The sequence below is a fragment of the Ursus maritimus genome, unplaced genomic scaffold (assembly GCF_017311325.1).
Source record: "Ursus maritimus isolate PB19 unplaced genomic scaffold, ASM1731132v1 scaffold_4, whole genome shotgun sequence".
Classification (NCBI taxonomy): Eukaryota; Metazoa; Chordata; class Mammalia; order Carnivora; family Ursidae; genus Ursus; species Ursus maritimus.
The window spans coordinates 55,462,371-55,475,442 of record NW_024426552.1 but is presented as its reverse complement, the minus strand read 5'-3'; the positions used below and the strand labels follow the sequence as shown (position 1 = coordinate 55,475,442).

At 39.0% G+C, this 13,072-nt stretch overlaps 1 protein-coding gene across 6 annotated transcripts in view; it reads right to left on the bottom strand.

The window, feature by feature from the left end:
* The window catches only part of CD96 (CD96 molecule), an 88,170-nt gene extending 75,467 nt beyond the window's left edge, over nucleotides 1-12,703 (bottom strand). For 3 of the 6 annotated variants that reach the window (XM_040621213.1, XM_040621216.1, XM_040621212.1), the window contains exons 1-2: nucleotides 12,533-12,702; nucleotides 10,252-10,605 (exon numbers count right to left, since the gene is read on the bottom strand). In XM_040621213.1, the coding sequence (XP_040477147.1) occupies nucleotides 10,252-10,605; nucleotides 12,533-12,593 (415 nt within the window). In that variant the 5' untranslated portion in view covers nucleotides 12,594-12,702. Of the gene's footprint in view, nucleotides 1-10,251; nucleotides 10,606-12,532 lie in introns of all 6 variants that reach the window. The other 3 variants (XM_040621215.1, XM_040621214.1, XM_040621211.1) reach the window with 2 other exon arrangements.
* Between the last annotated feature and the right edge of the window lie 369 nt (nucleotides 12,704-13,072).

Genomic DNA, 13,072 nt, shown 5'->3' with positions numbered 1-13,072 from the left:
AACGAAAGGAAAATATATGCTGGAAGAAGTTGCAAAAAAAGAGAAAAAGAGAGAGGAACTAAACATAGAAACAGACATAAGAATGATCCTGACATTGAAGTTATCCAACAAGAATATTAAAATAACTCTTTTTAATACATTCAAGAATACAGAAAAAGATGAAGGGAGTAAATGAAAAGATGGACAATTTCATCAAATAATTAAAAATCTACCAAAAACAATAACTTAAAAATATAAGATCAGAAATTAAAAACAAATTTGATTGGGTTGAAAATTTAATTGGACATCACAAAAAATAAGATTTGTGAATTGGAGTATAGGTCAATAGAAAATTTCTAAACTAAACTACAGAAAGGAAGAACAGAGAAAATATAGAAAAAAGCATTAGAGATATACAAAAGTTGAAATTTAGGCACATTTTTTAATACTTGAAATCTGCATCACAAATTTAAATGCTAATAAAAATCCATGCAAGTGTTAGAAATAACATGAATGAATTTCTATATAATCTGAGAATGGGGAGAACTTTTCCATGAAAGTATTACACTGCATTGGAAACAATATTACAAGCAAGTAAGGACAGATGACAAACTGGGAAAATATTTGCAACTTACATGACAAAGGATTAATAGATTTTATACATGGGACATTTTTAGCATAACAAGGATAATAACCATAATGAACTGAAATTCATCGATATGTTCACATTCATATGAATTCATAATACTCAATACAAAATACTTTTTGGTCACCTTATAAGAGTGCTAGTGAACGAACTTATTTTTAAAACTGGAATATAAAGGGAAAAAAATCCAGCACCTGTTTGTTTTTCTTATACAAACTGTACATCTAGTACATAATTGGTTCATGAGAGGAAATTTCTCTATATGAAGATGTCAGGTAATAAATAAAAGAATGATAGGATTTGAGCATCATTCTTTGTCAACCCACAATGAATTAGGGGATCTAGGCAATACTTATCAATGGTGCTTAATTAACATCACACAACCAGACATTATGTGCCTCTGATGTAACCATGGAATATCATCTATGAAGTACTTGTGCCAAAAAACACAAAAAATAAAAACAAAAGTTAATGTGATCAAATCTCTATACCTAGCTAAATAGTGAGAGAGGAACATGGAGATACCATTGGATGTAAGAGCAAAATCCAGGCTGTGGGTAATTTTATAAGATAAAGAGTCAAATTTACTTAATAAATATTTTGGAAAAGAAAAATAAGAAATACAAAATAACCTTCAGATTAAAAGAGAGTTTTGGGGTGTCCAGCTTTCTGCTCAGCGGGGAGTCTGCTTCTCTCTCGCGCTTTGCCCCTCCCCCTACGCCCATGCTCTATCTCTCCAATAAATAAATAAAATTAAAAAAAAAAATAAAAGAGAGTTTTCAAATGACCACAATACTTTGAGTTTATGTGAAGCCAATTCAAATAACCAAAATGTAAAAATAGTAACTATGAAGCCAACCGGATATTACATGGTATTAAGAATTTACTAGTTATTTTTAGTCCTGGTAGTGGTATCATGGCTATATATACACATCATTTTTATCTTTTAAAGAATCATTCTAAAGTAAATAAGATATCTTGGATTTTGTTCAGTCTGGGAGGTGGTAGTTGCTAAGGGTTTAAATGAAACAAGACTGTCCGTGACTTAATAATGATTGAAGTTGCATGTTCAGTACATGGGAGCTCATTATACAATTCTATATAATTTTACATGTTTGAAATTTTCCACAATTAGAGGTTTTAAAATCTTTTCACGAATCATCTGAAATCATCTCGAGGATTGCCAGCTATATGTAACACACTTTGAGAAAAACTAATTCCTCTCTCCCCAGATTCCCTGCTACTATCCTCTAATTTGGGGACTGTAAAACTACGGCCTGGGGGTCGAATCCGGAGGCTAGTTTTGTAAATCAAATTCTACCAGAACACAGCTGGCCTCTTCGCTTACATATTGTCTGTAGGTGCTTTCATGCTACAGCAGAGTTGAACAGTTGACACAGGCGGTACAGGCTGTATGGACAAAGCCTAAAAATATTTGCTATCTGGTCCTTCAAGTTTGCCAGTTCCCACTCTGATGTCCCAGTCTTCATCCATTATTCTTCGAAGATCTCAGTATCTAGATTGCAACCCTGATATGATCCCGGGTGGTTTCAGTTACCGTGCCATTGCCCTATCTACTACCTGGCCCCCAGTCTGCCACTGTTATCCCCACGGTCTCCACTCCACTTCTGCCATCCACTTTCATGACTGTGTTTGGACCTTCTGTGCCACACATAGTTGCTCCACCTACAGAATCACTCCACACCCACAAACGCTCCTGCTGGTTGTTTTGTGCAACTAATTGTCTCAACTGTTCTTTGTCCCCATTGAGTTTTTAAATGAGTTGATCTCTACTTTCTCCCAATCTACCAGCTTTCTTTTCTTTGTTTCCCTCATTATCTAGCTAAAGTTCTACAGTCCATCATTTCAGTAACATTCTTGCTCATATCCCAAAGCCCTTGGCTCTTTCCCCCGTCCCCCATTACTATACAGGGGATCCAGTAGTGAAACTCCAACTATCTACTTTTTAATGCCCAGACGCAAGCAGCCGAGCACTACGGGTGAAAGCAAACTGTCTTCAATCCAATTTCTTACCATACTCAAATGTACATTCAACACTAACCGAAAATTCAAATACATTTACCTAGTGAACTCATTTTCCCTCTATTCATAGAAGCTATTTCAATCTCTTTTTCTGAAGCCTCCTCCCTCTCTCTACCTGATGATGACTTTGGTTCCTATTTTATTTATTTAAGTTTTTAAAGATTTATTTATTTATTTTAGAGAGAGAGAACAAGCAGGAGGGGCAGAGGGAGAAAGAATCCCAAGCAGACTCTGCACCGAGCCGGACCTGGATGCGGGGCTCCATTTTAGGACCCCAAGATCACACCCTGAGCCGAAACCAAGTGTCGGATGCTAAAACCGACTGCGTCACCCAGCGGCCCCGAGTTTCCTATTTTAGAGAAAACAGAAGAGGGCACCGCCCTCATCACACACACTTAACCCAATCTCCTTCTCTCCTGTTATATAATTTTTAAAAACCATCCTTCTGTCCAGTTTCAGGATACCCATAGCACTAATGTTATAGATCTCATTGCCCCTATATTCTCAGAAACCTTATTTATTCATTGTACCTTCTCTATGGTGTATTTAACTATTCTCTTTCAACTTTGACTTGGTTTTGAAGCTTAGCCAAGCATCTTGCATTAATTAAAAGCACCCCACTACCTGTACAACACCGATGCAAACCCTCATACCCTTCCCCTTACTCCTGACAGACTTCTTAGAAGTTGTGTCGACATTTGTTGTCTCCATTTCCTTGCTTCCTACTCACTCCTCTGCTCCCCCGAGTCTGATTTCCATCTCTCTTCCGTGCCACAGAAACAGCTTCTGTTAAGGTGATCAGTAACATCCTTGTCCCTAAATACAATCCAATAACCATGTTGTCCTCTCAGAAACATCAGAATTGATAGCTACTCCTTTCACGAAATATTATCATCCTGGTTTTTTTGTGAGCCAACTTCTCTCCTGATTTTACTGCTGCCTCTTTAGTCTCACTTCTATATCCTTTGAAGATTTATCTTTCTCCATCTATCAGGTGAAGGGCCACATTGCTTTTCTCACCTGATTTTCTCTGCCTACACGATCTCTTTCACTCTCAAAATCTCAGCATACAGTCATATAGCTCACCAATTTGTATCTTTAGCTTAAACCTCTCTTCTAGAACAGGAATTGTATATCTACCTATTTCCTTGACATCTCCTGAATGTGTCAACTTCCTGTCTAACTCAACATGTACAAAATCAAATTCAGTCAAAATCCAAACAATCCCTGCATGATTGGATTGTCCTCTGGTTTTTTCTAACACAGTAAGTAACTCCCCTGTTTTTTTCTGTTCCACACATTTGAAACCAAAACATCATTCTTGATACTGCTTTTTATTCCTCGTTCCACATGTGCAATCCAACACCAAATCCCGGAAGGCGACTCTCCTAAGCATACTTCTTTTTTTTTTTTTTATAATTTTTATTTTGTTATATTAGTCACCATACGGTACATCCCCAGTTTTTGATGCAAAGTTCCATGATTCATTATTTGCGTATAACACCCAGTGCACCATGCAATACGTGCCCTGCTTAATAGCCATCACAGGCCCATCCCAATCCCCCACCCCTCTCCCCTCTGAAGCTCTCAGTTTGTTTCCCAGAGTCCACAGTCTCTCATGGTTCATTCGCCCTTCTGTTTAACCCCCCTTCATTCTTCCCTTCCTTCTCCTACCGATCTTCCTGCTATTTCTTATGTTCCATAAATGAGTGAAACCATATGATCATTGTCTTTCTCTGCTTGACTTACTTCACTTAGCATAATCTCCTCCAGTCCCGTCCATGTTGCTGGAAATGTTGTGTAATCGTTCTTTCTGATGGCTGAGTAATATTCCATTGTGTATATGGACCACATCTTCTTAATCCAGTCATCTGTTGAAGGGTATCTCGGCTCCTTTCACGATTTGAACATTCCTCCCCAGGTACCTCGCTGCCACTCTACTCAATGTTACTGAGCATCTCTCACTTAGATTTCTGTCCTGTCTTAACTGATCTACATTATCCTCTCTACTGTTTCTCAATTCATTCTCTACGCTTTTGTCACAAAGATCTTTTTGAAATGCAAAATTTAAAAAAATCAACAACAAATTAATTCCAATTAATTTCCACAGCTCCTAGGATAAAGATAAAACTTAATTGGACTACTGAATCTCTCTAGCCTCTTCTTCAAAGGCTTCCCTTTCAATCCTTCTGCTCAAGCCATAATATTTTTGAAAACTCCCCACAGTTGCAATATCTTCCTACCACCACAGGGTCTTTACACATCCTGTTTTCTATAAAGCTGTCTTCCCCCTATTTACCTGGTTAACTCCTGTTCAAGTATCACTTCCCCAGGAAACCCTTCTTGATTTTCCTATTATATCCTCTCAAAACACTACTTTCTTACTGCAAGAGCACTTCTCACTGTTGGAATTCGGTCTTTTTTTTTTTTTTTTTTTTTTTTTTTTTTTTTGCTTATTTGATTATTTTGTCTCTTCCCAGTGGACTTCATGATTCCTGATGACAGAGTCATGTCTGTATTGTATCTCTGGTGCCTAGCATCCACAAGCACTCAAAAATATTTGTTGGATAAAGATTGAATACAAGAATTTAAGAAGAGCCAGAATTCAAGTTCAAGAACAAACTGCTATAAAAATAGACACATAGATCAATGAAACAGAGAGCCCAGAAATAAATCCATATATAGGATCAATTAATTTATAACAATATTATTATGAAAAGAGCCAAGAATATGCAACAGGGAAAGGATAGTCTCTTTGACAAATGATTTTGGGGAAACTGGATAGCTGCATGCAAAAGAATGGAACTGGACTCCTGTCTTCCACCATATATAAAGATCAAATCAAAATGGATTAAAAACTTGAACATAAAACTCCAAACCATAACACTTGTAGAAGAAAACCTAGGGGCAATGATTTTTTGGCCTTGGCAATGGTTTTCGGATTGGGCACCAAAAGCAAAGGCAAAAAAAGCAAAAATAAGCAATGAGACTGCATCAAACTAAAAAGCTTCTTCCCAGCAAAGGAAAACAACAATAAAATGAAAAAGCAACCTATGGAATGGGAGAAAATATTTATAAATCACATATCTGATAAGGGGTTAATATCCAAAATATATAAACAAATCATACAACTCAACAACAATAACAAAACGATCCAATTTAAAAATGGCCAGAGAAATTGATCAGACATTTTTCCAAATAAGATATCCAAGTATCCAATAGGCAAGGAAAAGGGGCCCAACATCACTAATCATCAGGGAAATGCAAATCAAAACCACAGTAAGATGTCACCTCGCTCCTGTTAAAATGGCTATTATCAAAAAGATCAGATAACAAATATTGGAAAAGACATGGAGAAGAGGCAGTGCTTGTGCACTGTTGGTGGAAATGTAAAGTGGTGCAGCCACTCTGGAAAACAGTATGGAGGCTCCACAGAAAATTAAAAATAGAACAATCAGGGTGCCTGGGCGGCTCAGTCAGTTAAGATTCCCGCCCTTGGTTTTGGCTCATGGGTGGTCATGATCTCATGGGTGGTGGGATCGAGCCAGGCCTTGGGCTCCTCACTCAGTGGGGAGTCTGCTTGAAGATTCTCTTTCTCTCTCTCTCTTTCTCTCTCTCTCAAATAAATACATAAAATTAAAAAAAATAAAAATAAATAAAAAATAAAATTAGAACTACCATATGATCCAGCATTTCTATTTCTGGCTATGTATCTAAAGGAAATAAAATCACTATCGTGAAAAGATATATGCCTCCTCATGTTCATTACAGCACTATTTACAATAGCTAAGACCCAGAAACAACCCAAGTGTCCACTGATGGATGAATGGATAAATAAAATATTCTAATATATGAGGAAATATTATTCATTTATAAAAAAGAAGGAAATCCTGCCATTTGTGACAATATGGATGGACCTTGAGGGAATTATGCTACATGAACAAAGAAAGACACATACTGTATGATTTCATTTATATGTGGAACTTAAAAAACAAAACAAAATGAACTCATAGATACAGAGAACAGGGTGGTGGTTGCCAGAGGTAGAGGCATGGGGTGAAATGTACAAACTTCCAATTATAAGATATACAGCATGGTGACTAAAGTTAACAATACTGTATCATATGTTTGAAAGTTGCTAAGAAAGTAAATCTTAAAAAGTTCTCACCACAAGAAAAAAAATTTAACTTTGTGAGGTGATGGATATTAACTAAACTTATTGTGGTAATCATTCCACAACATATATAAGTATCAAATTATCTGTTGTACACCTAAAACAAATACAATGTCATATGTCAATTATATCTCAATAAAACTGGAAAAGAGTCGAAGAACAAATTATGCCTTTAGACAGGGTAGTCAAATTATCAAGATTATATTATCAAGATATTATATTCCATTACTAGTAATATAATAGTTCTTTTACTGTATCCTATACTACTTCTATTACCCCTCCTCCTCCTCCTTGTATTACCATTACTTCTTCCCCTTCTACTGCTTCCAGTAACAACATTAACAGCCCTCCAAGGCTTTTGTTGTGATCTGGGAAATCAAAGTCACACTGCACTTTTATAACAGATACTAGTAACTTCAAATTTTAAAATACATCAAAAATCATACAATCTCAGGCACTTATATAAGAAAACAAAATCCAGGAAACCTGGATTAATTACAACAACTAAAGGCTTAACTCAGAAAACTGCTTTTCTTGGGCTAACGTGAAAGCTAACCCAGGAGGAAACCCTGGGGGTGAGAATGAAAAAGCAGCAGATGCCCAACTGTTCATTATCATTTCTACCCTCATCCACAGCCCCAGAGCACCAGCCACACAAAGGAACAAGATATTGTGAGAAGAGAACAGAAGCCGTTCTCAGGCCCTCTGGGGACATGGGGACAGAATTTAGACACATACTGTTTTATGGACAGACAGGAAGGAGAATGGCTCAGAAGACAACAGAAAGGAGACCAGAGGTCCCAGCTGCCCGTGGTCCTGCAGATTTTCATACTGAGATCTTCTGCACCATCTGAATTTGCTTTTGTTCACGTGCTTCGTCAGTGTTTACACTTCATGTGTGCTTTGCTTACCCAACTAGCTTGTGAACCTGAAGATCTCCCAAGGATGTACTAGGGAAATGGCACAAGCGAGAGAAGTGAGTGAAGACCAAAGGAATAGCGGGCGAAAAGATGTGTCCTTGGGTGGGGATTTGACAGGGCTTTTGTATGACAACTGCCTCATCTGAGTTAAGTGTCTACCCCTTCACTCTCCACCAGGCTTACACTTCAGGTCACTCTGTGATGAAGGATGTTTTGTCCCTTTCTGTTTTGATATTTTGTATGTTGCTCCCTTTGTACTCAGTACACAATATCAGAACTATTTGTCTAACGTTGAGGCCATTTTTTTTCATCTGGTCCAGCCGACCAACAGCAAAGTTACAATCAGAAGACTGGGAAATTTCCAACCACAAAACGTGAAGACATGGCTTCTGCCTCTCCAGAGATTTGCAGTTTTTAGTAGCTACAAACTTGGCTTCTTTGAGTTGCCCTTTATTTTAAGAAATATGCTTTCCTTACAGGCAACACCACTCTCCTTTCTGGGGAACATACCACCTCTTCTCCAGTGCTGTCCTCGTGTGGAGCTAAGCTATCCCATATCCCTGATTTCCTACAGGGAACATCAATCCATGTTGCCAATTCTCGATGGGGTAGGCTTTAGATCCTCAGAGATGCAATAGTACAGTTTATAGATTTAGGCAAAAGGTACAAAATCTTTATCTAAAGCCAAGGTCAATGTGTACTTGTGCTAATGTATGTTCAATGTTCCTTTGGGTTCCGAATTAGGCAAATATAAAAAGAAAGGGAGGAGGACCCATTTTAAATAAGAACTGATAAATAGAGTTCACTCATTATCATTATTACTCTTCTTAATGAACACTACCCTTTTCCAAACTCTGACTCTCTGGCAGGAACTATGCTAAGTGCTTTACACAAATTATCCCATTTAATCATCAAAATAATGGTACCTGTAAAGGCAGTACTATAATTATCCGTATTTGTTGTATAAGAAAAAAAAACAGAGCCAACACTCAAATCCAGGCTACCTGACTCCAAAGTATGTGTAGCGAAGTACGTTCTACACAGGTCTCCTTATAAAATGCTCTTCATTCAACCCCACCCCACGCCATCCCCGATTTGAACTCAAGTGTTTCTTTTTTCCCGGAAAACAGCAATTGGAATAAGGCATCGTAATGTCGTGCTGGAGGCGCTCCTGGTCTCCAGGTGGACTGTCCCAACACCATGGTCTTATCTCCTGGTCAGAAATAGAGACGAGGTAATAAATCCATCCCTGTTGCCTGTCCTGGGCAGTTCGGGGCCTCTTTTAGCACAGCCTTCATGAGTTAATTTTTGTTGTTTTTCTCTTATATTACCAGGCCACTTTGCCCCTGAGTTAAAAACATTTCATTTCCAGTGCATTTTCCATTTGTTGGCTTTCATTTTCATTCTTTTCCATTAGAATAAATGGAAATCATTTACTGTAGGACTAACTAATTTAGGGTAGGCATTATTATCATCATTTTCCAGATGGGCTCAGAGAATGTACATGACAGGCCCCAGGTGAAATTTATTTCTGGCCAGGAAGGAACTAGAACTGAAGCCCAGGATTCCTGCCTTCAAATGCAGCCCTCTAAGGCACGTATGTGCGAATGCTACATGTTCAGCGGCTTCCTTGGTACCTTTGCCTGCCCAGTACTAAATATGCCATATATCCAAAGCCACTTGCATACATCCCCCCACAAACCTGCTCTGTTCCCTTTGTCTTCAGTGAATGGCACTCCCCATGTCACCTTAACTTTTCTTCTCCCCTTCACTCATACTACCATTGTCCTATACCCATTCTATTAGTAAGTCACATCTATCTTATGCCTGAAGCATTCCATTTGTCATCTCTTTCTATGTCTACCCAAACTACCACTCTCTCTCCTCTGTCTCCTAGCTTGTTCCCACCTTTTCCTTCTTGCCCACTTTCGTTCCATTCTCCCACTGAAACTGGCATGATCTTTTTCTGACACAAGTGCAACCAGTCTATAAATGTCATGCCATCCTTGTGTTGTGAACACTTCAATGTCTTTCTATGGCTCTTAGATAAAAATCAAAACTTCAAATGTGGCTGACAAGATCTGACATGATCTGGTCTTTGCCATGTCTCCCACCTCATCCTTTAACCTGCTCCCTCGCCCTGGATCACTCACAAACCTCCCACCTCCTAAATGGTGTTAATGTCTACCCCTCCTTCAGACCTCCACTCAGGTGTTGCTTTCTCAGGGCCAATTTCCCTGGCCTCTATTTTATGCTCTTTCACAAGACCGTTATCATTTATCCTTATCACTTACCAGTGTTGCAATTTTACATTTATTTGTGGAATTATTTGATTAATTCCTGTCTTTCTTTTAGGCAATACCTCTTTCTGCCCAACCTCTGTGTACTTAGCACCATGTCTAGCCATGGTTGGCTCATAATACATATCTGTCGAATGAGCGAGAGCCCAATGAAAGCATGTGCTCCTTCCCCTCTATAGTTATGCTTACCATTTGTCTGAATGAGTAGGTTGTAGATTTTAGTCCGAACACCCTCCGGATACAGAGTAAAGCTACACTCATACTTCCCAGTGAGTGAGGAGGACACGTTCTTTAAATGCAGAGTCCACGTTGACACATTTCTGGGAGTTTCCGTGAAAGTCACCAGTGACTCACAGGGACTGGCATTAGCACAGTGCAAGCCATACTGCGGATGATAAAGGGCAATCAGATCCAACTTATCAGTGACCTGGGACCATTGCATCTGCACCAAGAAGCCTGTCTTCCATGTTTGGCAGGTCAGGTTGACATCAGAGCCAGGAAAAGCATAGATGTTTTCTGTATTGGATGTTTTCTCCCATACCCCTGAAAAGGAAGGACATGAGCCATTAGTTTACAGGATTCATATGGAATGACTCTTATTTAAAAACCTTGGTCACTTTGGTGAGGTGAGGGAGCAACTGAGGAATTTTCTCTCTGGCTGCCTTATGTGTAGGAGGGAGCCTGTGCACAATAGAGAAGACAGACCGAGAAGCAGAAGCTCAGTACAAACCCTGAGAAGCATTTGCTTAAGGACGCTAGAGGGATATTCCTCTCTTTGTCTGTTGGTCTGTCCAAAGGATAATTTAAGTTCTCTGACTACCTGTGAATAAAATTAAGCCTATCTAGAAATTGAAGCCCACCAGCAAACTTATTATGACAACTACTTTAACAATGAATATAATTGACTTTTTTTTGGTTTTATGAATCAACAGCTACATATAACACACCAATAATATTTCCTGAAACTGAAAAGATAACTGACATGTGTAGAGCTGTTTTTAAAAATCTATGTTCACAAGAGGCTTTTGTATAGGCTATTTTATCGAATCCTCCTCACATACCACAGAATGATGTTGTTAACACTCTATCAGAGAGGAAACTGAGGCACAGGGTGATTAAGTGACTTGCTTAAGGTCACACCTCAGTAAAAGAACATGCATTTGGTTGCCTAGAGTCCGTGCTCTTTCTATAACCTTCATAACATCCAAACTGCCTCCCAAATTGGTTGAGACGAGTAAGAAATCTGACATTCAATATGCAGATCAAAGAGACCTCCGTGTCCATGCAGTTAGGGCCCCTGAGGGGAGGAAGGGAGAAAATACCTCAGGTAGAGTTTCCACTAAAGATAAACTATGGTCAGCATCGTCTATCATCAACACTTTGAAATACTAGACATAAAAGAAGAAGATTCTCTCCCAGCAGCTCTCTGACCACATGGTACAAGGCACTTAAACTATGTTAAGCATTGAGCCTTTGACATGCCTTCAATAGTGGAGGCCCAATTTTAGCATTAATGGAACACTGTTCCAGGAATGAGATATTATTATGACAAGTACCACTGAAGCTCACAAAGGAAAAAGATAAAAAGATGACAAGCAACAGAGAAGAAACAAGGCTAAGGCACTTGACAAATGGGAATTATTACACTTTTATGGATTCAAAAGTTTGGGTAAGCAGTTAGTACGGTTTAATGTTGCTCCCTGTAAGCTTTCCTTTGCCTGGTAATGTGCTTCTGATTCTATCCACAGCATTGTATTCCAAAGTCTCCTTTGATTTAGAAATTCTCCTTAAAATCTTTGTAGCTCTATCTGTAAAGCATAGTTAATTCTCAAGACACTCAGGCTCCCTTTAATTCCCCCATGCTATGGAATGCAGAACTAATCTTTCCTCCAGCTATGTTTAAATAGGCCCTGAAGGCACCGGTTCCCAGTGTTGTAGGGACCCTACTTTGTCTTCCAGGTCCATACCTACACATGCCTCATTAAAATTCAACATATGTTCAACTCCCAGAGACATTCATATTTGGAGGAGTAATGCTTATTATATACAAAAGAAAAAGGATCCTCAAGAGAAAGAAAAAGTTGAGCAAGGATCCCGCAGCACTGATGGCTTTGTGATTTTTTCAGTGTTCGGAGTTGTTCTGACAACCAAGGGGAGAGCATTTCATTTCCAAGAAGCACGATTTCCCAGTTACTCCAGAGATCCTCTTAGGAAGGAAATGGGTAAAAATGTCTCAGAGCAGTGGCACAAACCACTCATTCCCTTCTCGTTTTTAGTGTTCGTTAGTAATCATTTCTAGACTCTAACATCTCTCCGAAAGCTGCCACTTAAAGTCGTAACTGAAAACCTTAGCAACGACCTGCCTTCGGTGATCAATGTCAGCAGTAGTCACATGCATTTTAAACGAACAGAGGCCCCACTTGCCCCTAAAGCAGCGGATTTGACAAGACAGGACAACTGGAAGCCTTACCCCTGACAAAATGAATCTGGATGATGGAACAGACAGCACAGTAGGTCCATTTTTTCTCCATCGTCTCCTGAAGGCCTTACACCAGCAGCTCCATAATCACGGAAGTCAACTGGTGCCTTGAAGCAAACTCCAGCTACCCTATTTGTGCAGAAAACCCCAAACCTACTGCACGCCTGGGTCTGTTTATCATTTGGCAAGACCCCAGGAAATGAAACGTAGACAGGAAAGTAATGTGGTTCAGAGCTAAGTATAACCTTCACCAGAACAATGTTGAAATTGTTCTCTGAAATTCTGTGTATCACCTTCGTTAAAAGACTTCTCAGGATCCAAAGATTCTCTCCTTCAGGATCTCTGTGTCAGTCATGCTGCTTCTAAAATCCAAACAAAGAAAGTCATGCAGAGCGACTCAATATGTGCTTTTTATACATTTCTTTTCAAGAACACGAAGTCATTTAACAAATGTGAGCTTCGTGTCTTTCATTACAGTTTTTCTGTTCACTTTTAAAATATGTTTTCTTTCCAGAATGGCTCCCGGGTGAA